This window comes from Psittacula echo (genome assembly GCF_963264785.1).
Source record: "Psittacula echo genome assembly, chromosome: 22".
NCBI lineage: Eukaryota > Metazoa > Chordata > Aves > Psittaciformes > Psittacidae > Psittacula > Psittacula echo.
The window spans coordinates 3689946-3714559 of record NC_137758.1 but is presented as its reverse complement, the minus strand read 5'-3'; the positions used below and the strand labels follow the sequence as shown (position 1 = coordinate 3714559).

At 53.2% G+C, this 24614-nt stretch overlaps 2 protein-coding genes across 3 annotated transcripts in view; one reads left to right on the top strand and one right to left on the bottom strand.

Annotated features, from left to right (window-relative positions):
- Positions 1-1629: 1629 nt before the first annotated feature.
- On the top strand, positions 1630-6343 carry UQCC2 (ubiquinol-cytochrome c reductase complex assembly factor 2). Its single transcript, XM_080633152.1, has 5 exons — positions 1630-1781; positions 4142-4216; positions 4565-4634; positions 5336-5472; positions 6304-6343. Exons 1-4 carry the CDS (start codon positions 1644-1646, stop codon positions 5428-5430), a joined length of 378 nt encoding a protein of 125 aa, XP_080489278.1. The 5' UTR covers positions 1630-1643; the 3' UTR covers positions 5431-5472; positions 6304-6343.
- Positions 6344-6569: 226 nt separating this feature from the next.
- Positions 6570-24614, bottom strand: part of ITPR3 (inositol 1,4,5-trisphosphate receptor type 3) — a 36737-nt gene continuing 18692 nt past the window's right edge. Inside the window, exons 20-58 of one of the 2 annotated variants that reach the window (XM_080633052.1) lie at positions 24383-24527; positions 24087-24234; positions 23612-23808; positions 23338-23467; positions 23032-23089; positions 22658-22823; positions 22362-22526; positions 22077-22145; positions 21773-21898; positions 21522-21644; positions 21165-21365; positions 20596-20847; positions 20384-20509; positions 19988-20113; positions 19748-19868; positions 18874-19058; positions 18601-18749; positions 18337-18445; positions 18122-18212; positions 17718-17887; positions 16935-17109; positions 16665-16849; positions 16128-16328; positions 15635-15745; positions 15464-15559; positions 15137-15238; positions 14788-14874; positions 14049-14159; positions 13354-13546; positions 12315-12440; positions 11640-11812; positions 11369-11533; positions 10709-10901; positions 10247-10342; positions 9722-9846; positions 9305-9470; positions 8432-8592; positions 7764-7925; positions 6570-7436 (exon numbers count right to left, since the gene is read on the bottom strand). In XM_080633052.1, coding sequence (XP_080489178.1) covers positions 7368-7436; positions 7764-7925; positions 8432-8592; positions 9305-9470; positions 9722-9846; positions 10247-10342; positions 10709-10901; positions 11369-11533; positions 11640-11812; positions 12315-12440; positions 13354-13546; positions 14049-14159; positions 14788-14874; positions 15137-15238; positions 15464-15559; positions 15635-15745; positions 16128-16328; positions 16665-16849; positions 16935-17109; positions 17718-17887; positions 18122-18212; positions 18337-18445; positions 18601-18749; positions 18874-19058; positions 19748-19868; positions 19988-20113; positions 20384-20509; positions 20596-20847; positions 21165-21365; positions 21522-21644; positions 21773-21898; positions 22077-22145; positions 22362-22526; positions 22658-22823; positions 23032-23089; positions 23338-23467; positions 23612-23808; positions 24087-24234; positions 24383-24527 — 5554 coding nt within the window. In that variant the 3' untranslated portion in view covers positions 6570-7367. Of the gene's footprint in view, positions 7437-7763; positions 7926-8431; positions 8593-9304; positions 9471-9694; positions 9847-10246; positions 10343-10708; positions 10902-11368; positions 11534-11639; positions 11813-12314; positions 12441-13353; positions 13547-14048; positions 14160-14787; positions 14875-15136; positions 15239-15463; positions 15560-15634; positions 15746-16127; positions 16329-16664; positions 16850-16934; positions 17110-17717; positions 17888-18121; positions 18213-18336; positions 18446-18600; positions 18750-18873; positions 19059-19747; positions 19869-19987; positions 20114-20383; positions 20510-20595; positions 20848-21164; positions 21366-21521; positions 21645-21772; positions 21899-22076; positions 22146-22361; positions 22527-22657; positions 22824-23031; positions 23090-23337; positions 23468-23611; positions 23809-24086; positions 24235-24382; positions 24528-24614 lie in introns of those variants that run through there. The other variant, XR_013958355.1, reaches the window with a different exon arrangement.

The following is a 24614-nucleotide window of genomic DNA, read 5'->3' as shown; positions in this document are numbered from 1 at the left end:
CTGGGGGCTGAAACACAGACCTATGAGATGCTGCAGAGGTTCTGAGCTGGGGACCTCAACCAAGAACTGGACCTCGCAGAGGTTTAATATCCCTGTGGGATTCTATCAGAGCACGTTTCAGGAACCTTCTAAGCAAGGGGCTGGAATGTGATGATTCTGTCACAAAAAACATTCACATCAAGGTATTTTTGCTTAAAAACAAGTGTGAGATTGAGTCAGGGACTAGCCATTAAAGGTCACCTAGAAATTCTTTGATACAAGTATAGTGTGTGTTTGAAGGAGACAACAGCAAGACTGACAATCATGTTTACAGCTTTTGTGGGCAGATTTTATTATTATGGAACAAGCAGAATTCCTTCCTGTGTGGTGTGGGAGACCTGCAAGAGAAATCCTTCCACAAGGAAGAGCGCTACAGAACCCCCTTACTGGGGAGTGGGGATATAAGTAAAACATGAATAAAATCGTCAAAGTAACCCCCAGTTGTTGTCCATCTCTTTCACTTCTACAACATCCTTACGCTACCTGAGCTTTGTTTTAGGGCTGCATGTTTTGACCACAGGTCTTAAGGGGACCCTTTCACTTGTATTTTACTGCATACAGCCGAATTGCTACACTTTATAGCTGGAAAATTTACATCATTTGGCCCCGTTGTGCATTTTATTTGGCCTCAGGTCCATCTGGGAAGACCCTGTTATTGACTGCATGCTGTTCACACTGCTGCCTGTTTCTTGCTCACAGAGATGACTATAATAAAACCCCACATTTGGGTTCTGCTTCAGCAGTGGAAGGGTTGAGTTGTCAATGTGGGCTGTGATCAGTGCTAACCATGGCCGATCACAGCTTTGCGGATGGGGTTTAGACAGACTCACCTCAGCATCCACATGCTCTGAGCCTCTTGAGGGATGCACGTACCGGGACATCAACTCTGGGAGTGGGGAAGGATGAAGCAGGGTCCAAGCATGACAGCAGCAGCCAGACCTGGTGTCAGTGGGGCAAATCCCTTGCTTTGGCTCCTGAAGGGAACACAACAATGGAGGTAGGACAAGGGGTAATGAGGTAAAACTTAAACAGGGGAGATCTAAGTTGGATATAAGGAAGCTCTTCCCTGTGAGGGTGCTGAGGCGCTGGCCCAGGGTGCCCAGAGAAGCTGTGGCTGCCCCATCCCTGGCAGTGTTCAAGGCCAGGTTGGACACAGGGGCTTGGAGCAAGCTGCTCCAGTGGAAGGTGTCCCTGCCCGTGGCAGGGGTTGGAGCTCGATGAGCTTTAAGGTCCCTTCCAGCACAAACCAGTCCGGGATCCTCTGATCCCATCTGGTGCTTCAGCAGCAGAAGCCATCCCGCTCCCTTCCTTTTCACCCCTCACCACACCATCACCAAGCGCCGTCCCGGGCTGCGTCCCTGCGGGAGCGGGATTCCTCTGCCGCCGCACAGCGAGGGCCATCCCGAAGCCAGGCTCCGATCGCTGCCTCCAGACACACGGGGCAGGCTGCGGGCACCCGGAGCGCTGCCGGCAGCAGCGCAATGAGCGCCCCCGAGCCCGCCCGTCCGCCGCTCCCCGTCCGACCCGCGCCCGTTCCCCGCCGCGCTGCGCCTGCGCGGCCGCCGCCGGGCCCGTCTCGGCCGCCGTAGGCCACGTGAGGCGCGATGGCCGCCAGCCGGTACCGGCGGTTCCTGAAGCTGTGCGAGGAGTGGCCGGTGGAGGACACGAAGCGGCAGCGGGACCTGGGCGCGTTCCTGCGGCAGCGGGTGGCGCAGGCCTTCCGCGAGGGCGAGAACACGCAGGTGAGGGCGGTGGCGGCCTCCTCCGGGAGGAGCGAGGCGGAGCCTGGGCCGCGCAGGCGCCTCTGACCCGCGCGGTTTAACGGGTTCTGTGAGGCACAAACCGGAGTTCGGGTTGGAAGGGACCTTAAAGCTCCTCCAGCTCCAACCCTCTACCACGGGCAGGGACCCCTTCCACTAGAGCAGCTTGCTCCAAGCCCCTGTGTCCAACCTGGCCTTGAACACTGCCAGGGATGGGGCAGCCACAGCTTCTCTGGGCACCCTGTGCCAGTGCCTCAGCACCCTCACAGGGAAGAGCTTCTGCCTAAGAGCTCATCTCAGTCTCCCCTCTGGCAGGTTCAAGCCATTCCCCTTGGCCTGTCCCTACAGGCCCTTGTCCCAAGCCCCTCTCCAGCTTTCCTGTAGCCCCTTTAGGCACTGGAGCTGCTCTCAGGTCTCCCCTTCAGGAGCCTTCTCTTCTCCAGGCTGCCCCAGCCCAGCTCTCTCAGCCTGGCTCCAGAGCAGAGCTGCTCCAGCCCTCGCAGCATCTCCATGGCCTCCTCTGCACTCACTCCAACAGGTCCCCCTCACTTAGGGGAAGCTGTGGTTTATACCCTGTTCTTGCACCATGTGCACCGTGTGCTTTGGAGAACCCCTCTCCTGTGCTTGTGGCAGTGGGGAAAAAAGCACCGTGCCTTTGTCTGTGCTGGAATTGGGTTGTGTGTTCTGCTCACCGTGATGCTGGTGTGGTGTGAGTACATAGTGAAAAGCAGCACTGCTTGGCATTGTTAGGATGCAGGAGTTGTAAAATTGGATTCCAGCTACAGTGTAATTGTATTGGAGTTTAGGCTTTGGTGCTGAAATAAATCAGACAAGTCGATGCTTGACTTGGGCTGCAGACCTTTAGAGGCATGCAGGTGTTGCTGTGGAGTGTAAAAGCACCTTTTCTCAGCATAAAAACGTTCCAGATACGTGTTTTCTACTTCAAGGGACCATTATAGGTACCTAATTCTCTATTGGTCACCAGAATAGTCTGCAGCAGACATTTCGGAGAGTGCTTATTGCTTTCCTATGTGCTCAGGACAGCTGAATGTGCTGCACCAATTGGCTAAAATGTTCCAAAGCTGCCACTCATCTTGAAAAGCTAAATTGATGCCTGCAGCACTGATGTCTATTTGTATGTATGAAGGCTTAATATAGCTAAGGAAATGTACTGGCTGTCGCAGGAGGAATGTCTGAGAGAAGAACTGAAACCGTAAAGGATACTTAACCAGGATAATGTCTGGTTTATTCATGTGGAGTAAGATTTGCTGATTGTACAGGGTGGGGGAATGCTGTTTCTGCTGCTCATTTAATAGCTGTTGCTGCTATCATTACTGAAACATTAGCAGGGTCATTTGAGCTGTAACTGCAAGATAGGTTAAGCTGAAGATGATCTGCATTGTGATGGTGCTTACTCTTGCCTGTCTGTCCATGTATCCTCTCTCCTGCAGCAGCCTTTACCTACTGAATAAGAAGAGCCTTGCTTTAGTCCTATAGCTTGTGCAGAGGAGGCATTACCCGCCCTGTGCTGAACCTGAGTCAGTGTTTCAAGGACAGACGAGCCTTGTCATTTTATCCTGACATGCTTCTGTTGATGCTATTCCTGTTCATGTATCCGTTTGAATCATTTATGTTTGATGTCATTGGGCAGCAATGCAGCGTTCTGGTCAAGTTGGCCCCCACTGTAAAGCAGAAAACCAAGCTGACGTGCCAGCCACGCTGCTAACTCGATGGCTTTGCAAGGCAGAGGCACCTAGCAGAGGTTTAGTTGTTAGCAAGATCTTTCCAACCTACTAGACCAAAATAGAAATCCATTTACCCTTCACAAGCTGTGCAGTGTCTTTCATGCTGCTTTTCCCTAATCAGTTATAAGTAGTTTTAGCCTGCGCCGGGATTTTCTACCTTCCATCCTGGTACATGATTCTCTACCTTCCATCCTGATACGTGTTTCTAGTTGATGCTTTAGAATCAAACAGGAGGCAAAACTGGCCTTTGAGCAAGAAGTCTTGCACATTTCACAGTGCTACAGATGTGAGAAAGCTGTCCAGCACTATTCTCATGAACTGTGTATTCAGGGTTGACCTGTCAAACCTTTTTGACCAGAGTTTAAGGTTCATTCTGGAAATCACACGCCTCTTTATTCACCAAGCTGGTGAGAAGCAGAGGGGAAAAAAAATGAGCTGCATTCGGGAGCAGCAGAGTAGGGGTCGCCAGCATCCTACATTGCACTGGGAAGTCACCAAAGGTGCTCCTTGACTGTCCTTCTCACAATCTTGAAGCGAGGTGGGTTTTGCTGTGGAGGTTTAAAGTAACACTCATGTAATACTTTTACCCCTTTCCAGATTGCTGACCCTGAGAACTGCGACCAAATGTATGAGAGCTTAGTCAGAATCCACACCAACTACTACAAAAATAAGGTGAGCTTTGGCATTAGCCATCATTCCTCTCTTAGGGGGTGAGTCACCACCTTCCTCTGGCATTGGCTGCCTCTTCCCAGCAGGATTTCTGGGAATGTCAGACAAATGAGCAGTTGGGTGGATGCAGCATGACCTGGTGCCTTTGGTCACTCCAGGAAGGCTGCAGACATCTTGGCCTCTGTGGCATGTATGGACAGTTCTTGGTATGGATGAACAGAATTCCTAGAGCTCGACTGACACTGAACTCAGATTGTACCCTATGGTGACTTTTTTACCTTTTATAATGCGCTACAAGTAACATCCTTTTCTTTCTCTCTCCTTCTCTCGCCTACTTGCTCCCTTGTGCAGTATCCACGCCTGAAAGACACAAACTTCACAGGAGTGACAGTAGAAGATTGCAAGATGATACTAGCAACAGGTACTGACACTCTGCTTGATCTGAGAATAAGTCAGTGCAGGAGATGAAGTACATTCTAGTCTTTGTAGTGTTCACTCCTACTGAACACCTGTGACTAAAGGGCAAAATGGGACTGCCGTGCAAGTATATTGGGATGTTTAATGAGGAGTAAGTTCAGGAGTAATTGAGAAGATCTTCACTAATCTGTCAGGGTGAAAAGTCAATTGTAGTTTGCACTGGGCAGGAACAGCAAAGAGTTTGCAAGGGCTCTTTGACATCATATTGCAGGAACTGTGTGAAAGGTAGGCACATTCACTGTGTCATTCCAAAATGTAGTTTGGCTTCTGTTTCACCATGTTCAAGTTCCCTTCAGTGGTTTTTTGTATTAGACTTTGAGAGAAACAGGGTACCATGAGGCAGAAATACTCTCAGCCAGATCATTTATTAAGTGCAGTGCAGGAAGCTAGTGCAGCTTTGTTCTGCTCCAGTTCCTGACTTTGCAGTGTGTGGAAACTGAATATTAGTTGTTAGTGATAAGAGACTCCCTGCACAATGGATTGGAACAGAAAACAAACTTGCTTCAGGCCCGGAAATAGAAATTCATTAAGATGAAAGCAAAGGAAAATATATGTAAAGCAGAGCTGTTACAAGAGGGCTTTTCATTCCTTTGCTTTTCTGCTTTTCTTCCTCTTTCCCCAGCTCTCTCTTTTCTCCTTTTGCAGACGTTCTGCAACAGATGGAAGACATGAAAAAAGGGACGTGGAAAAAGCTGCGAGAAAAGTTTTATGCCAAGAAACCTGAGGAGGACTCCAAGTGATAGGCCAGCTCCAATTCTCCACTGTATATATTCCTGAACACTGTACGTTGCCATGATGAATAAAACCATTTATTCCTCTTAGCAACAGCATTTTTGTTCAGCCTTACACCCTTCATATCTAGTGCCCCCTCTTTGCTGAAAATCTAGGCCATGCCTAACACATTGTGCTGGAACTTTACTGGAGCAATGTAGTGCAAAGATCTTAGTGGTGTTAGAGGTGATCCTTTGTATTACGAGAAATGGAACAACCAGGAGATGCACAGAGGCAGTAGGTGCAACCATGTTAGCTTTAAATGTGCTTGTGAAGGTAACAGTAGTGATGTGAAAACGTAGCTATGCTTGTGTTTCTGTGTGTTAGCACTGGTAATAGTGAAATTGAGGGAGGGATACTTTACCCATCACATTTGTTTTCCTTTTGAGAAGACACAGGAGAGGCCCAAGGGTGATTGTTCACCATGGTGACAGTGGAGTGGTGCAAGAGTTTAACTGAGATTTCAATCAGATGCTGCTGGGGTGTGTTGTGAGTCAAGGTAGCTGTGTGCAGCTTTCTTTCAGTATGATAAGAAGGTTCTGTGGGTTACTGCGTATCTGAGGGCTAAAGATAGGTTTTAATGACATGTTGGTGTATAGGGCCATAAACAGATTTCAGCTGTGATTAGTCCATTGCTGTGGCCTATTTTAATTCCTTTTTAAAGCTTTAATGCTTGCATCAGTGTCTATTCTCGGGAGGCAGAGGCTGGAGCTGGGATGCCTGCAGCACTGCTTGGCTTGGGCAGGATGAGTGTCTAGAACACAGCTCTGCCAGGACGCTGCTTGGCTCCAGGCAGCACCAGCAGCTGCTCCTTTTTATGTGCTTTTTATGTATTTGAACAGTGTTTTCCTGGCAAGTACTGAAAGAATTTGAAACTTTGCAGCAGGCTCCAATCCAAAGCTTCAGAAAACAGGGCTGGTGTTCAAGGTAGGATTCTTCTTCTGACTGGAGCATCGTACTACATGTTAATGTTTAACAGCTGGAGCTGAGAGCACTGGGTTGTGGAGCACCTTGGGTAATACAGCTCGGGTTTGGCTTCAGGTCCTTGGCCTGTTCTGCATCTCTGTGTAACAACCCCATTACATAGCAGAGTGCACAGGAAGGGAGCTTTCTTGACCATGTTTAAGTTTTTATTATAACGTGATTTTGTATTTAATTTAGTTAAGGCAACTTACACTTCAGTTCTTAAGTAACAACAATAACAACAAAAAAAGGTAAAACATTACACCAGAGATGAAACTAAAACACAGGACACCCCTTCACAGTGAACTCCTGTAAACCTGCACTCTCCTACTACTACTGCCCAGATACTCTTGGTCCACAGAAGGAAAAAAAGGACTAGTTCACACTAGTACAAGCTTGGGTACTCATCTGGTGAGTTAAATTAACAAATCCATCTCCTTGAGTTCAGCTTCTCTTTACTGCACCCCAGTGATGAACAGAATTCTTTAAATGGAGAGGGATCAGCATGGAGCAGGTACAGCAAATAACGATGGCTGGTTTGCAAAGATCCACGTGTACTAGTGCCACTCTTGGAATAAGTTAAATATTGCAGCCCTACAGCTACTTGCACTACACCCGAGGTGGAGGCCCTCAGAATGCAGCGCATGGAGATAAAGATACAACCCTCCACATTTGCAAAATAAAGAGTTATTGCAATGAGGGATAAAAGTCTTGTATAATTTATCCTCCTACAAGGGCATTAGAGTAACGTGTGGGTCCAGGTATTGTGAGGAATCCTGGTCAGCCCCTGGCTCCTGAATTGCTTACAAGCACTCTATGGGAAACGGCATGGTCCATCCCTCCCCGACAGCAACAGCCACGCATGGAAGCCAGGAATAAGCAGCCTCGTAGCTGATGCATAGCGCAGTCCCTCGGTGGATGAAGCCAGTGCTTCGGCTGTGTCTCAGTGGTTCATGGTATTCTGGACATCCACAAATCCCATCCTTTGTCTGCGCTTCCGTTGCTCTGTCATCTGGAGTTCAAACAAGGACACAGGTGAGGTAGGAAACCAGGCTGCCTTTCTGCTCACTGACACAGCTCAAGTGTGGGACTGCCTAGGCTGCTTTAAGCCTCTGCCCAAAATGCCTGAGTTGGACTCCAGCTGATGAGGAAGTTAAGGATCAGAAAGCCCCAAGTGTCCCTGACCCCCCACCAAAAGGGTTGCAGGAACCCTTTGCTTTGTCTCTGAAGTTGTACTGGGTGCTTGCCTGTTCCATGCAGTCGGTGACTATTTTAGTAAGGGCAGCAGGGTTTTAGTCAGATGTTCCTCAAGTGTTCCTGTTTTCAAAGTGTTTAATACCTGTTCCTTCAGCTCGTTCAGCTGGGAGGTGAGATGGGACACCAGCTTCATCGTGGTATTGAGTTTGTCTTGAAGATTCCGGATCTCATTCTGTTCCCCTTCCCCTTCATTGCTGACCAGAGACATGGCTCGCATCCGGGGGAACCAGTCAAGGTTCTTGTTCTGGAAAGGTGAGAATGAGAGTGGGAGGGGAGGAAGGAAGAGACCTGATAGGATGTCACAGGAAGCCTGCCTGTGCTTAAGGATTAAAGAAGTTCCCAAAGGCTCATCTGGTCTCTATCTGTGCAAATTCCCCATGAATGGGGCACTTCAAGGTGTTTTTTCTCTTACAGCCTTCTGGGCTTAAGTTCAGAAGGTGTTTTTTCCCCTAGATTTCCTTTCCCTCTCTTCTTGTCTTGAAATCACCTTGAAGTCACACTCCCTACTGCTTGGTTCTGCCCTTGGTTCAATCCTTCAATACACAGTACAAAACATCAAATAGTGTTGTTGGCTGAGACTGCGAAGTGGAAATAACCAGCTAAGAAAGAGCGAAGGCACAAGAGTGTTACTAAATACTTTCCAAAAGCTCCTTCTCAAACTGTTTTTCTCTGGCAAGCCCCTTGTTCCCAACTACTCCCCGCAGTAGGCAGGTTGCAGCAGTGAAAGAGCTGCCCAGAGAGGAGCCGTACCTTTATCATCTGCGCCACGTAACTCTCTGGCCCTGTGTAGTCTGTCTTGTTCTTCACTCGCACCAGCACTATGAAGTATAAGTAGTTCCACATGTTGTGCTCATATTTAATATGCTCTTCAAAGGACACGGTCTTGTTGTCGAACTTGTCCCTTTCGAGCCCTGGGAAAGGCAGGTGGGATGGGACGAGGTGATAGGAGGAGATGGGGAGGAGAGAAGGTAAGAAGTGAGCAAGCAAAGGCCTGTGAAAGGAAGCCAGATGGTTGCATCCTCTCCCAGGTGTGACTTTCAAGAAGTGATTTTAATGATTAGTTGGCATTTAGCACATAACAAGCACTCAAAATGGGGGAAATAACCCAGTTGAGTATTCAGGAGGCTGCTATTTAAAGTACTACCAGCTCTGTGTTCTGCCTATGTATCTAAGAGCATAAAATGCACCCAGTGGATCTTTAAAGAAAAAAGCAGCCAGACTTAATGGGGTATTCCTTTTTTTTTGGATGCCTTCCCATGACTGAAGGATTCCAGAACATTTTCTGTATCTTATTTCTTCAGGAATATGATGCTTTTTTTTCCCACTGGCTAAACGATGGTCTCAGGAGTCACAGATACACGGCAACATGAACTCCACAATGTGGTGGTTTAGTTTAATAGCTCATTAACAGGAGGGGAGGAACAAGACAGATAATTTCCCCTCTCAGCTTGTGTCCTTGCTTAAGCCTCCTCACACTGCAGTGTCCCATCAGTGACTACACTGAAGGTTTGCTGTGAACCAAATGATAACCAGAAACCAGCTGAAACTTCTCCCCTTCTCCCAGCCTTAGGAAGGAGGAAGAGCTTTGGGGCAGTTCCCACACGCTGAGGTCCCTGCACTCACCACATATGAAACAGGTTGTCTTCAGTATCTCTTCCTTCTTTTGCTTCTCACTCCTCAGATCAGCAAAGGTGTCAATAATGACCCCAAAGATGAGGTTAAGGACAATGATAATGACAATGAAGAAGAAGAGGAGGTCATAGACAACCCGAGCAGGAAACAAGGACTCCTGTAATAGATGAAAGGGATAAATGTGTCTCTCACACGCCTCTCCTCCAGCCACTCCAACCATGCTGCCTTGTTACACAGGCCATGTGCTTAAGGGTACCCCGCTGACAGGGAATGAAGGTGTGATGGGGAAGAGGAGGCAGCACTGGAGGACAGCGTGGGGATGGAGCTGGAAGGGTCCCATGTTCCATGGGGGTGTGCAGGGCACAGATGCAGCAAGAGGACGGGCTCCCATGTGCTGCCCAAACTCACATCCTTGGACGGCTTCCGCAGGATGTCCCCCACGCCGCCGCCGTTCCTCAGCCCATGGTTCAGCACCGTGACGATGCACATGAGCAGCGTGTCGCAGGCGCGTTCCCACTGCTCCGCCTCTGCTTCTGGGACACCGGAGAGGGAAATGAGAGCAAAGACTCAGAGCACAGAGAGGGCTGACAAAGAATGCAGAGCTGCCGGATGACTCCTGCTGCAGGGATGCAGGGGAGCCGCGGATCTCCCACCAGCAACTCCCCAGCCGAGCCTCCAGCTTGCTCTTTGCTGTGGAGGTGTTTGGCCGAGTGCTCCCGAAGCTCCCACTTTCTTTATGACTAAATTGAATCTGCTTCAACATCTTTTGTGCCAGGGTCAGTGCAAAACTTGTGGGCCTCTTGCCTAATACATGCCAGAAGTGGGTTGCTTGTTTCCACTTTGGGAAAGCTGGGAATTTTCTGAGCTTGCTGACAAAGGCAGCCAACCTACTTTGCCACTAACAGAGCCAACCTTCCTAATGAGCTCGCTTACCTTCCAAGGCAGTGGGCACAGCAGAGCAGCTAACTTGGTCACTGCTGCATGACTCCATGAAGGTCTCCATGTTCCTTTGCATCCCCAAGGGGTCATCTGCAAGTAAAAGAGGCCGCAGCCTCGTCAGAGCATCAGCTTGCTTTGGTAAAGCTCCTCACTCCACATTTTCCAAGCCTTTTTCAGGCTTTGAATCTTTTGCCCAAGTTTCAGTGAGATCTAAAATGTCATTTGTAGCTGTCCCCCCCCTTCTCTGCAATCACTCCCAACCCCAAACCCCTGCTCTCTGCAGCACAAGGTCCCCAGCTCAGCACAGGCAAGCCCAAACCCATGTGCTACCCATGACACACGCACACAGACACGTGTGTGCTTCGCACTGGGGGGATGCTGCAGAAGGGGACCCATGCTCTGCTCAGCCCCTCTCAAGCCCAAGCACCGCAGCCAGCGAGGGCAGGGGTGAACCACCTTTGGCTTTGCTGTCCGGCAGCCGGTCCACCTCCAGGATGAAGTCATCCTTCAGGAACAGGAAGCCGACGATGGAGAAGAGGTAGACGAGGATGAGAGCCAGGAGGGCTGTCAGCAGGATGGAGCGCCCGTTCCGCGTCACGCTTTTGATGACATTAAACAAGGTCTCCTCGCGGTAGATCAAGTCAAAGAGCTGAAAGGACCCAGGAGCAAAGAATTGCCGCGGGGTGTTCTTTGAGAATGCCTGGCCTACCTATGGCCCTTTCATCCTGAGCTTCCGGATGCCTTAGCACACCTTGACAAACTCTCATAGTTTAAGTTTCCCAGCTTACTGAAGGGAAGCAGAGAAGAATGAAGCGACTTGGGCACAGTGCGGGAGCCAAGAATAGGACACATGCACCCTGCCTCTGCCCTCACCAGCTCACGTTGTCTCCCAGCTGACGCAGATAAAGTGCACAGCAGAGATTAGAGAGCAAAAGACCAGAGGGGAGACAGTAATAGATACTGTCAGAAGGCAGAAGATCAGCCTAGGCAAAGATTAGAGCACAGTGAACTCATTGCTGCTACCTATCAGCCCCTGGACGGTGCCACAGGAACCTTCTAGATTCTAATGGGGCAGAAAGGCTACCTCCGTGCCCCAGACATCTGCATTTATTGTACCAGGATGCTGTAGAAGAGCTCGTGCACAAACAGTCCCAGGACGCTCGTCACGATGTAGCCAACGTGGTAAAGGAATTCCACATCCATGATCATGGCCTTGTAGCCGCGGATGAAGGTCCCGCGATTGCCCACGAAGCTCACCACGAACACAATCTTGTTGGTCAGCTGGGGAGCAACCAGAAATGGGATGGAAGGGGGTTTGCTGCACGTTATGAATGCAGAACAGCCTCCTGTGTTCCTACGCTGGTTTTCCAGGGCATGGAGCACTTACATTGAGAGCTCCCAGTATGTTCAGAGTGAGTCCAATCCCCAAGTAATAGATAGACCGTAAGATCAGTGCCACGAGGAGCGGTCTGACCCCATAGCGCTTGGTGAATAAGGCCATGATGGAGAAGCAGATCAGGATCCAGAAGAGCAGTGAGATCAGGGGGGAATCCAGCACTCCTGGGAAGAGAAGACCCACAGCAATTAAATGGTATGAGATTAGATGCTGCCAATGAGACACTGCTGCTGTCCAAACTGCCCAGGAAAACCAATGTGCTGATGCTCAGAGGGGCTAAAGATAAATGATGCTTGACTGCAAGGACCGCTATTGATTAAGATTTTCTTACTGATAACATTTTTCTAACATCTTTTATGTGAGATCTCAACACCGCTGTAAATGATGGAGGCTTTGCCCGGCAGCAGGTACATCTCTGTCATTGCTTCCCCATTTTACATATGGGAAAGCACAGCCCAGGGAAAAGACCCTTCCCTAAGAAGGAAGCAGTGGAAGGGCTGGGAACTGAAATCTTGACTCAATCTCTTCCAGCAGAAAGAACTCAGGGCTTTAGGAGTCAAAAGGAGACTGAGGGTATGGAAGTACAGGTAAGGGGGCCAGTCTTCCTGCACGTGCAGGTCCCCTTTCTCTTCCTCCTTGAGGAGCAGCATTTGCTGGGGCACTTACCCATGGAAGTGGCTTCGACATAGGGGTAGAAGAAAGCAATGATTATGTTGATGAAGACAGCCAGGTTGAAGGAAATGCTCCCCCAGAGCGTCATTCTGCGGGAGAACCAGTACATCAGCGGCATGCCTGGAGGGAGAGGAGGCAGACACCAATCTCAGCCAGCCTCGTGCCAGGCTTTGTGCTCGCAGACATCCCAAGGGCTCTGCCGCAGGGGCCCTCGCCCCCCGCATCCTTCCAAACATGAATATAACCTCCCTCCTCATGTGCTGGCATAGGAACTTCACAGAGTTACTGCTCATGGTTCTTGCCTTCTCAGCCCTTCGACCTGCTCTGGCACCTTGGAATCAACTCAGCTCCATCCTCCTCCTCTCCCTCCTCCCCATCTCCCACCTCTGACGTCCTTCACAACAACAGTGCCTTTGTGTTTTTGGTGCTGGCGCTCGCTCCCAGGAGACCCAGCCAACAATTTCCCATCCAAGCTGGAAACTCGTTTCCTGCTGAATTCCTGAGATAGTTTTGACTGGACCCGCGAGTGTTTTCAGAGCTGCTACGCTCCTCCTTAGCGGCATCACAGTATTTATAGTGTGACTCCATTGAGCTCCTGTTATTTTAATCCAGGATTTCCGTCTCCATGCAGCCCTGAAAGCACCGAACCAGGCCTGCAGGGTGCAGAAAACCAGGTTTCATTTTCCATATGTAGCTATGAGATCCTGGCTTAGGAGAAGGCAACTGAACACAAATGAAGAGAGGGCTTTCCAGGGGAAAACCCCAGGCAATGTGCTCTAAGATGCATTTCACACTACCAAGGAATTGCACTAACAGGGATGGAGGAAATCCACCTCTGGGATCTCAGTGCACCTCCACTCCCTGCACACTGCCACGTGTGTTGTGCTCTACAGAGCACATGGAGCTCTGAGATGTGATTTCCAGGTTTTCCAGCCCTTCCAAAGGTAGGGCTGCCTCCCGGTTCCACAGCAGGGGCTATTGGGAGTGCCGCGCTGGCTGGGGAGGCGCAGGGCAAGCTCTGCTTTGCTCTTACTGCGCAGTTTCTTCTGCCATTCCATCTCGTTGTGCAGGAAGGACGACTGGTCGAAGAAATCACTGACTTTGCTGCCCTGCTCGTCCTGCTCCGTGGTGGTGAAGAGCCGGTACTTGGTCTCCTTGGTGAGGAACTCGCAGATGCCAGGCACCGGGAAGATTATCTGCTCCATGCTGCGGTCCAGGCGCACAATCTGCAGGAAGCAGGGCCAGGGGAGGCTGCGTCAGGTCCTGCTCCTGCCATGCTTCAGTTTCCTCTTTCCTAGACCCTGCTGTGCCTTCTCCTCCTCCCTCCCACTGCATCATCCAAATGCCACCAGCCCATCTGTAACACTACACATGGACCCAGCAGAGGCAGCCCTGGCTGTGCTGGAGGGAAGCTGGGACACTGTGAACCCTTCCTGGCCCATCTGCAAGGGGAGGCACCCCAACATGCAAGGATGGGGCTGCTGCATTGGCCGCATCCCGCTGCTGCTGGGGGCAGAAGGAAGGATCCAGGGCCAGTTTGTTCCCTCAGCTCCTCACGGGCTCTGCTTTGCCTTCAGCTCTCTGCAGAGCAAAGGACCCGTCTGCTGCTTTGCTGGCACAGCGACGGGAAGGCTCCCAGTGCAAAGTAACCGGCACAAGGCAGTCAGAGCACACATGGGGTTCACCAGCCACGTGCACATCGATAACCCAGCAGTGAACAGGCCTTGCCTCAATCTGGGATGTGTGTTTCTCATAATAGGCCAGCGGATCCTCCTCTTCCTCCTGCACCGGCGCCGACGACTTCAGCATCTGCGTCAGCTGCTTGTTATTTAGGCTGAGCTGGGATGTGGGAGAGGGAGAGAGGATGAGCGTGGCCTCAGCCGAGGAGCCAGCTCCAGCTCCAACGCTGTGTTCCTCAGAATCTACCAAAGCTGATGAGGTTTCAGGGGAAAGCAAATGAATTAAAGCTTCTCTAAAGGGGCACGAGCCCTCCCCGAGGTGGCAGACATTCAATTCCCTGCAATAATTACATCCAAACGCTGCTAATCCACAAATTACAAACCAATGCCCACAAAACCCCAGGGAAATCATATTACTGCTGAATCTCATTTGGGATCTAAGGTAGATAGGCAAGAAACGACAGCAAAGGACTCAGCCTTTCCTCTTCTGAAGGGAAGGGGAGAAAGTGGGTACCAGCAGGACCCCATCAGTGCCACCAGCAAGCTGGATGTCACCTGATGGCTGAGCCCCATAGACAGGGCTTGGTGCAATGCCTTTAGACTTGCAATTTCAGCTGCAAGGGCACTGCTAAGTCTGTGTGCCTTTAGTCCTGCTGGGGAATACCAAACTCCATTGAATCTTAATCAACACAGCCCAGGGTGGCTCAGCAGGGGTGGGAGACTCTTGGCAGTCTCCGGTCAGGGTAGCTCAGAGGGACTCTGCCTCCATTCCCGAAGCTTTTCCATACCATGGATGAGATGCCCTCCTCCTCTTCCTCCTGGATTCGCTTCACCGGCTTCAGGAGCTGCTGCAGAGACTTGTTGTGCCGGGACAGCTGGAAGAGGGACAGCGATAGCTGGGTGAGCAGGGGCTGGCTGTGAACATGGGCACGGCACATGGGATGTGCAGGGGAGCAGGCAGCCGGTGAGCCCAGGGCTTCCCATAGGAGCCAAAGCTCATTTCCCAGCCACGGCTCCCCAAGGAACCAGCCTGGCCAGAGGAGGTGTCAATAGACATAGAGAAACATGGGCAGTCAATGAGCGGGAGCCCAGCTCAGCATGGGGAGCCCCATGGGCCCTGCTGTCACAGCTCCGTACCTGCAGTGCCAGGATATAAATGTTGTGGCCAACTTCCCGGGGGGAAACCTCAGCGTTCTCACACTCCTCCTCCTGCAGGTAGGCCTTCTTAATCACATCGACCTGAAAGGCAGCACAGGGACAATGGGCTTGCCTCATTTTCCTCCCTTGGCACCAAATGGCTCTGGGAAGACCATTAGGCAAGGCTGCTTGTGCAGGTGGCAGTGACCAGCAGCACGGCAGAGGAGATGCTTACTGGCTGCAAACCAAAAACCGCACCAGGACCTGCAGGGAGAAGAGCTCCGGCAATGGGGAGCAGCCTGGGGGGGTTTCACTGTCAGCCCTTACCAGTTCCTGCGGACGGAGGCTGATGAGGATCCGCTCGGCGTTCTCGCTGTCGTGTCTGCTCTCCATGAGGGCCAGGAGGAGCTTGGAGGCATTGTCCTGCCGAGGAGAAGCCCTTGCTGAGGGGTGCCCATGCAGGGATGCACACAGACGTGGCCCCGACGCTCTGCCTACCTTCAGCTGCAGGACCAGGTCCATGCGGTACTTGCAAAGGGGGCTGATGTCGTTTAGGATGAGGGCTGTGATGATATCGATCCCATTGGACTCGTGGGTCACGATGCAGCTCTGCCGGAGCAATGCAATGTGTTATCCCATGGATGCTGCCAGTCTGCCCAGGTCTGAAATGGTGCCGTGCCTACAGCACTGACCCTGCCCCATTTCCCTCCCTGGAAAAGGCACTGTTTGCACCACTAAATTATTTAACCCCCATTTGCATCACTATTATCTCGCCAAGCAGTAGCCCATAACCCTGCATCATCACCATGCACCCCAGCATCCTCTGCTGCCCATGTTCTGCTCCTGTTCACACCCTGAAACCAAAAGCTGTCCCTGTCCCTGCTGCTTTCCCACCCATTCAACCCAATTCCTCCCTAAGGTATCCCAGATCAGTGGTAAAACACCCCAGGCACGCCGCGAATGACCCGGAGCTGCAGGGATACCCACAGACCTGGTTCTCATGGCAGGGCCCTTGGCAGTATTCAGTCAGGGTCTCCAGGGTCTGGGTGATGAGGGCCACGTTGTACTCATTGATATAGAGGCCCAGCAGCCCCAGCCCGCCCGTGGTGCTGCCGCACATGATGTCCAGGAACTGCAGCGTCTCACACACCAGGTTGTAGTTGGTTTTGTTGTTCTGGCACCGGAGGAAGTTCTGTTGAGCAAAGCCTGTGGTTATGGGGCTGAGCAGCATCAATCTGGTGGGGGGAGTTCTGGTCCCTTCCCTGACACCCCCTCCAGCTGCAGCTCAATGGATTGGGGCTACCCCTGTTAACATCCAGACCTCTGAGAGCAGCACTCGGCTCTATAGACGCAATTGTGCCATGAAGAGCCACACCACTAGAAATTATCCATCAGGGATGGAGCCTTTGCAGATGGGGAAACTGAGGCACAGAGTGGCTGGTGCGATGGCTTTTTGGACCCACCTGGTTCAGAGCCCGCACCCCAGTCCCATGGCCTCTGTCCTGATCCCCAGCACCCCATAACCAACCTGCAGGTCCCGGTTGTGGTTCTCACAGAGCAGTTGCAGGAATCGCAGGATGGGCTCCATGATCAGGACTGTCACCCCCATCTCGTTGTTCTGGCCTTGCTCCCCAGTGTCATGGCCCTTCCGAAACCCAATGGCCATCGGGTAGCGGGATGGGGTGCCAGGCATCAGGAACGTGTCTCCTCGTCCTAGAGGGCAACCCAAGCTCCTTTGCATCAGGCTATCCAATGAGACAGACACTGGCTCTACAAGGGGACGTGGCCCCATCCATACCTTTGGTGCCAGGGTCAGGCTCATCTTTGTCCTCGCGGGGCTTGTTCCCGATGTCACTCATGTTCACAGACACCGTAGACTTGGTCTCCTGCTGCGCCTTCTTCATCCGGTCATGCAACACCTTGAAGAACTTCTCAGATTTCTTGTCACTGGTCATGAGGTTGTAAAAGGATTTCTGGAGGAGAGAGGACACTCATTCACGTCTCCATCATGGGCTCCAAACTGCCCCTGCCTGCCCCTCTGCTTTGGTGGCCTCCAGCACTGAAGACCTCATCCGAGATAAGGTTTATTTCCATGCAACAGCCCTGGGCATCACAGTCCTCTTGGATTGTGATGGTTCCCTGCTGCTGTGCTCCCCTTATACCCTATGGACAGAGCAAGCAGCAATCACAGCAGCTCCAGCACTGGAACCCCACTGCTTTTCTGCATGTCCAATTTCTCCGCTTCCCTGTGATAAAGGGTTCAGAACAACCCACAAGTTATCACCCAGAGCTGCAGCCCGGAGCCATTGCAGCAGTACCCGGCAGAGGGCATCAGCACCGCTCCAGAAACACTCCGCAGCAACCTGCCCCTTCTCTCCATCCAGTCACGGAGCCGCAAAACTTGAAACCAGGCACATCTCCGCAGTGCCTCCTCTGCCACCAAACACATGCAAAGCACAGGGGCCAACACAGAGCTGTGACTGCCCCCTGCTCACATCTCCCGGCGCTGCGACGCTCCCACATCAATCCATGCTGCTCAGCGCTGGGACCGGTACCCACCGCGCCACCCAGGGCTCAGTACCTGGATCTCGGTGTTGCCTCCGTCCAGCAGCCGGATGGCAAGCAGGATGCTCTCCTGGAAGATCTTCTCGTTCTTGGTGTTCATGATGAGGTCAGCCACCAACTTGGTGGCCCCTTCTCGGTCCAGCCGGCACTGGACGGCAGCAATAGCGGACCAGTCCTGGTCTCCTCCTGCACGAGAGGACACGGATGGATGTGATGCTGTGGAAGCGCAGGAGAACAAGCACAGCTAAATCACTGCCAGGGGCATCGCAGCCCCATCCCTTCATCATCTTTTACTCCCACGGAGGGGGAGGCATGGCAACCAGCTACAGACCTGGTCCCATCCTGGCTCGGGAGCTGGGGATTCGAGGTGTGTGTGAGCAGCACAGAGAGACAGGGAATGCACAGGAGAGGAGCACTCACCTCCCCCAGCAGCATCCATGATTTCCCCTTTGGAGCTGGATTTCTTGTTCTGCAGGTAGTTGTTAAGCAGCATTTTCCGCAGCAGGTTGCCCTGCCAAGATAAATGCACATCCTGAGTGTCCCAGCAGCAGGGCCAGCACCAGAGCAGGAGGTGGCTGAGCACCCTGGTGACAAGGAGCGGGGCTGAAGACGTGCCACGGGACCACGGTGCTCACCCTCTCGCCGTACTTGTTCCTCTTCACCAGCATCTGCTGCAGCGTCCTCAGCACCTTGATACACAGCTTCTCCTCCGTCTCCATGAGGTCCTTGGTGTGCTGCACCAGCCTGGCACAACAGAGCCACCATCACACAGCTGAGAAGGACAAAGGGGCCCCCACCACCCCTCCAGGCTGCAGGCACACACCGGGATGGACACCCCCCCAAAGGACGAAGGTCGCCAGCCCTTCCCAGTGCCCCCAGCAATTCCAAAGCATCCTCACTTGGACAGGAACCCTCCGCTCTCGCACCGCTGAAACGCCTCCGTCCCCTCCATGAAAAGCAGCTCTGGCCGGTGGAGCACATCCACCAGCACAGAGAGCTCAGCCTCCACCAGCGGCTTCAAGCGATCCTCCAGCGCGTTGATGATGTCCTACAAGTCACAGCACACACCTTTAGGGCCGATGCGTGCCTAGGAGACACGAGCATGGGAGAGGGACCCCTGCAACGCCAGCACCATGCACTGACCCATGCGACCCCCTCCTGCAGTCCCATACCTGCAGCTTCTCTATGATGTTCTTGTAGTCCCACTGGTTGGGGGTGGTGGAGACGCGGGGGAAGGTCCGTGTGGCTGCCTTGTAGCTGGACGTGTTCCTCTGCACGGTGCTGGTGGAGCTGCTGTTGAGCAGGGAGCTGACGTGGGCATCCAGGTCCATGGGCAGCGCGATGGAGCGGCTCTTGGCTGCAGGAGACAGAGCCAGGGTTGGAGATACCCATGACCCATCTCGCCCTCACACACTGGCTTCGGCCAGACAGCCCTTCAGCAGCTCTTCGCTTGCAGCAGAGATTTGGGTTCAATACAAGAGTAAACTCCTCCAGCCTAGCGAGGGGTGGGGTATTTCCATCCATCCCTCCCCACTGCAGCACCACATTGCCCACAGGCCCCCAGTCAGATGCAGGATGGAAAGAGGCACCACCGCCACTTTTTGGTTGGGAAAGCCCAGCATGGAGATGTTGTAAGTGCCCTGCCTCACATTACAAAGGGAAATCCCCACCCAGCGCTAATCACGAGCAATCCTTTCCACAGGGTGACTCAGTGCTGACAACCCTGCTCCTGAGTCAGGCTGAGGGCAAAGTCCTGGTGAGGAAAACCATAAATGCTGGGTTTATTTCCAGGCCCTTCATCAGCAGGGATCTCCCAGCCAAGCCCAGGCTCCAGCTATCCCCAAGCCACCCTGCTCCTGCCTGGAGATGTAGCACATTCCTGGAGCCAAATCTCCCCATTCCCGGCTGGCAGCCTCCCGCTGGTGTCCCTGCCAAGACCCACGGGAGGGATGATGGCTCCTGCTCGCTGCTGGAGCGGAGGCAGCCAAGGGTGCTGCATCCTCCCGGTCAGTGGATGGGGAACACGGGACCGCTCTGGCTCCTTACCGACCATGGCCAGTGTACGGATGCAGGCCTCCACCGAGCTCTTGTGCTGCTGCTGCAGCCAGGGGCACTCCAGCAGCCTCATGGTGGACTGGAGAAGCTGCACCACAATGGTCTGGTGGGTCTGAAGAAGAGAGCAGGCAGGTATCTATCAGTGCAATGAGTGTCCAGACCCTCTTTCATGGGGCTCAATGAGCTGCTTTCCTCCCACAGCCATGTCCTACCCATGCAGAACCTTATTACCTGCAATGAGGTGCTGTTCTCCGAGAAGGGGGAGCTGAAGAACGCGTTGATGGTGTCCAGCACCACCGTCAGCACGTACTTCTCCAGGGTAGGGTCTGGCAGGCGTTTCTCTCGCTTCTTGCACATCTGTGAGAAGGGAGGACGATGATGGCACCAGCGTGAGCAAAGTGTCCTGGCTGGGTGCTGCTGGCATACAGCACTGCTGGGACCTTGCTGATGGATGTGGCTGATGACACAGCTCCTGGGTCCATACCAGAGAGCCCTGACTGCTCCCCAACCCTTCATGTGCCAGCTGCACAAGTCCCCATGGTGCCCATGACCCAGAAACATCAACCTCTCCTCATCCATCCAATACAGCAGCCACTGTGTCCCCCCCACCCAACGCTCCCCACGCACCCGGGCCATGTCCAGGGTGAAGTTCTCAAAGAGAGTCCAGATGTGGTTGCTGGTGTAGATCTCCTTCATCTCCACCTCCGTGTCCACATAGCAGTGATTGACGAAGTTCACATAGGCCATCTTCACCTGCGAGGAGGGAGGGAGCAGGGCCACCATCAGGAGAAGCCAACCAGTGCAAAGCCACTGGCACCTCCTCGCTGGGCACCCTGTACCTCCGTGATGCAGTCCTCGTGTGTCACCACCCGCACCACATCCTCCAAGGGCAGCAGGGACGTGCACTTGATCTCTGTGTAGACGTTCTTGCCCTCGGCGCAGGCAGCCAGCAGGTCCACCAGTGAGATGTGGTACATGAGCGGGCTGTTCTCCTCCACCCCGTCCCTGGCTGCTGTCATCATCTCCAGCAGGGTAGCCAGCGAAGCCTTGTCGTTGTAGAAAACCACCACATCGTCCCCAGCGTTGGTGAGCTGCAGGGAAGGGTCAGTGGTCACCACTCCAGAGAAGGAGGATCAGAAACCTCACGAGGCAGAAAACAGGGTGATGAGAAGCAGCAGTGGGGAAGGGCAAAAGGATAGCTGCATTTATAAGGAAAAGCAGGCATTTGCAGTGAAACCCAAAATCACAGCTTCTGAGACTCCAAACTGGTTACGGGTTCTTGGACCTTGCATTAAGCTCCTGGAGATGTTTCCTACTCCATGAAGAAGCCAACCGTGCACCTCCCAGCACCCAGACCCTGCTACACCCCATGCTGATGCCCCACAGGCTGGGGGGGAGAGGTCCTCACCTCTGTCATGATCATGTCCTGGCACTTCTTGACGTACTTGCCCTCAGCCTTGATGATGGTGTGCAGGAAGTCGAGGTACTGCACGTGGCGGCCGTGCGTGGCCACGCAGTGGATGAAGTGCTGCGGCACCGTCTCGTTGATCTCCGAGCAGAGCTGGTAGTTGTTGAGGAAGATGTGCTGCATCGTCTCAGCCTCCAGGAGCTGTGGGACAAGGGAGCAGAGGGAGGACAAGGGGTTGTGAGGAACAGCTTCCATCTTCTCCCCGCATCTCCTCTTGGCTTTGGTATCTCGTGCTCCCAGCCCCAGGAGCGATGCTGAATTTGCTGCCTGCGATCCCCCTTTGGACCCTCTCCTTACCCCTGGGGTCAGGAACAGGTTGAGGTGTTTGTGCAGCAGGGCCTGGTTTTCCTGATTGCCAGCACAAAACTTCTGCAGGAACTGGTGGGTGAACTTCAGGATCTCCATCATCTTGGCATCACCCTGAGGAAGGGCAGAGAAGAGACGTAGCCAGAGTTGTTGAAGGATGGAGAGCAGCATCAGGCTGACCAGCAGGACACAACCCCTTGTCCTGGGCACTTCAGGACCAGCCAGCTTGTGCCCCCACCCACCTTCTCATAAGGGATCTGCAGCAGATCCAGCATCACTTTGTGGGCATCCATGTTCTTCAGAAGGCGCTGCTGCTTCTTGCGCACTTGCTCTCCGACCCCGCACATCTTATTCAGCCGCTCCAGGATCTGAGGAGAGAAAGACCAAGGCAGAGGGGAATTGAGCCTGAGAGCCCATTTGGATGGCCACCAGCACTGAGCTTCGAAATCCCCTTCCTTTTGTGTCCATGCATTTGTGCCAGCCCATACAGATGCCACTGGCCGTGCCTCTAGGACAGCCCTGGGGACATGCCTTGGTCTCACTCACCCCTTTGACTATCTGATAGTTCTCACTGCTCTTCTCCCCCGGAGCAATGACCTCTTCATCAGCAGCAAGCTGCAAGGGGACAGAAACAGCATCAGGGTCCCACTGCACCTCTTCAAAGCCTGGGGCAAAGCTATGCCCTAGAGGACTGTAAGTGACCCTCCTCTTCCAGGGAAAGGAGTGCACAGCCCATAGAGGTGTTTGTTAGGTGGTGGGCTGATGCAAGCAGCACCTCTGCCTCCCAATCCTCTCCCCTCCAGTTCCCAGGGTCTGGCTCAGGGCTCTCACCTCCTTCTTCTCCTTCTTGTTCCCCTCCACTGTGCTGTCCCCTTTGCTGCTGCCCTTCTTGTCCACCCAGAGCTCCGATTTCTCCACCATCGTACGGAGTTTGTCCAGCTCTGACTTGATCACTTTGTAGTTCTCAACATCCTGGGCTGAGATCAGGAGCTGAACCTGCGGCGACATTCCCAGGGCATGAACTCCATTCCCCTCCTCTCCCAAGGAAAGGGGCCAGGACCCATCCCGTGTCCTGCACCCACGCGTGGCCTTAGTGGTGCTCCAGAGCAGCATCCCATGAGGGTTACCTGTTTGAAGGTGTGCAAGACCTCCTGCCTCTGGCTGAAGTGCTTGAAGAGGAGCTGCAGGGAGCCGGAGATGAGCGGTGGGTAGTCGTGCATCGTCAGGTGGATCAGCACCCGCAGAAACATCCTCCCTCCCTCGTCATCCACCTCTAACATGCTGCTTGTCTTCCTGAAGCCAGGACGAGAGTGCTTGGTGTTAGCAGCCACATGGGAGCTCGCAAGCACTCAGTCACCCCTCAGGGCTGATGGGCAGAGCTGCGTGAGCCTTTAGAGCCTCATCTTCCTCATCACTTGCAGCCTTCAGCCTCGGCAGTATGGACAGGAGAGGAAGAGCCCTATGGCCAGGCTAACTATGCACCGGAGGGGCAGGGACTCACCCCACACCGAACATGGCTTCTGCGTGCTCGCCGATCCGCTCCAGGTTCATGGCTGCGGCTGAAGGGAGAGGAAAGGGAGGTGAAAGGGGTGGCCAACAGGATCCCTGTGCAATGGCAGAGTTCTGCAGGAACCAACCCAGCTCCCTGGGCCCTGCTCTGAGCATCCATAAAGGACACAGGACACCTCATCCCATCTGCAGCGGTGGGTGAAGAGCTGCTGGAGCCATCACCTCCACCGCCTGCATCCCCCAAGCCCGAGGGGTTTGCAGAGCTGAAGGTGCATCGGGAGCAAAGTGGAAGAGTTACTTGTGGAGTCAAAGGCTGGAGCTGTCCCGTCGGCTGCGCTGTCCTGCATGGGGTAGACCTCCACAAACTCCTTCTTGAAGACAGAGAGCAGGTAGGAAATCCTGTAGTCCAGCCGCACATTCAGGATGAACTGGCAGCAGCAAAGGAGATGATGAAAGCAAAAGTGAGTGCCCTGCTCATATGCGAGCTGTCCTCTGCATCAGAAAACCATGTCTTCCCCACACCACCCCATCCCTCAGGTCCACAATGCTTCTCCCTCCCCACCGGCTCCAACCTGCAAGATCTCCAGGATCTTCAGCTTGGTCTCCATCACCACAATGTTCTCGTTCTCAATGCTCCTCCCTCTGTCCACTTGCTCTGGGGCAGACCCAGCACTGAGGCTTGGAGGGCTGAAGATGGACTGTTTTCTGCTCAGCACCATGGTGGACATCATCTGCCCAACACCCTGGATCGACCTCCGCACATTCTTCCCTGCAGAGGCAGCCACAATGGGCAGAGTTAATGCAGATGGAAAGGGAGGTGAAAGAGGCCCAACAAAGGGACCCATTTAGACTGGAAAATGCTGTAGATGTTAATCAGAGAATGAGTAGGAGGGACTGGCCAAGGGCTCAAAACCTCCTGTCTCCCAGGTCAGACCCAGCCAGAGCTTCGTGTCAGCAAAGCGTGGCAGCCAAAACTGGAAAGCACTGGGCAGGCCATGGAAAACACCTTCCTGCAGGACCATGGCTGGTTATGGAGCAGGGACTCACCCGTCACCTCGTCATTGTAGACCGCCTGCATCATCAGCTGGGGGTTTTGGACACAGTCGATGATGCCCAGCAGCGTCCGCGTCAGGCGCAGCAGCTCACTGAAGCTGTAGAAGCCGAAGTAGATGAGGTTGTGGGCAAGGCTGACGACCTGGGGAAGGACAAGGCAACTCCAGCCCTCGCCGTGCTTGGGGCTGAGCAGAAGACACAAACCCAGCATGGCCACCCCGTCAAGAGGCAGTCATAGCCAAACCCTGCTGCATCCTGCAACGTGCCAGTGACGCTGTCAGGACTCGCACCTCGAAGGTGAGCTTGTTCTTCTCCTCGTTGGCGAAGGGCACGGCCTCGCTCACCACGTTGTTGAGGTAGTCCTCCACAAACTCCATGGTGCTGGCAAACTTGTTCTTCTTGTCATCACGTGAGACGTTGAGGTTTGAGTCGTAGCTGTGAATGGAGATGATGGGGATAAGCTGGGTGAGATCCTTACAGCCTGCCTGGAAGGAACACTGTGCAGGCAGCTGCTGAGCCATC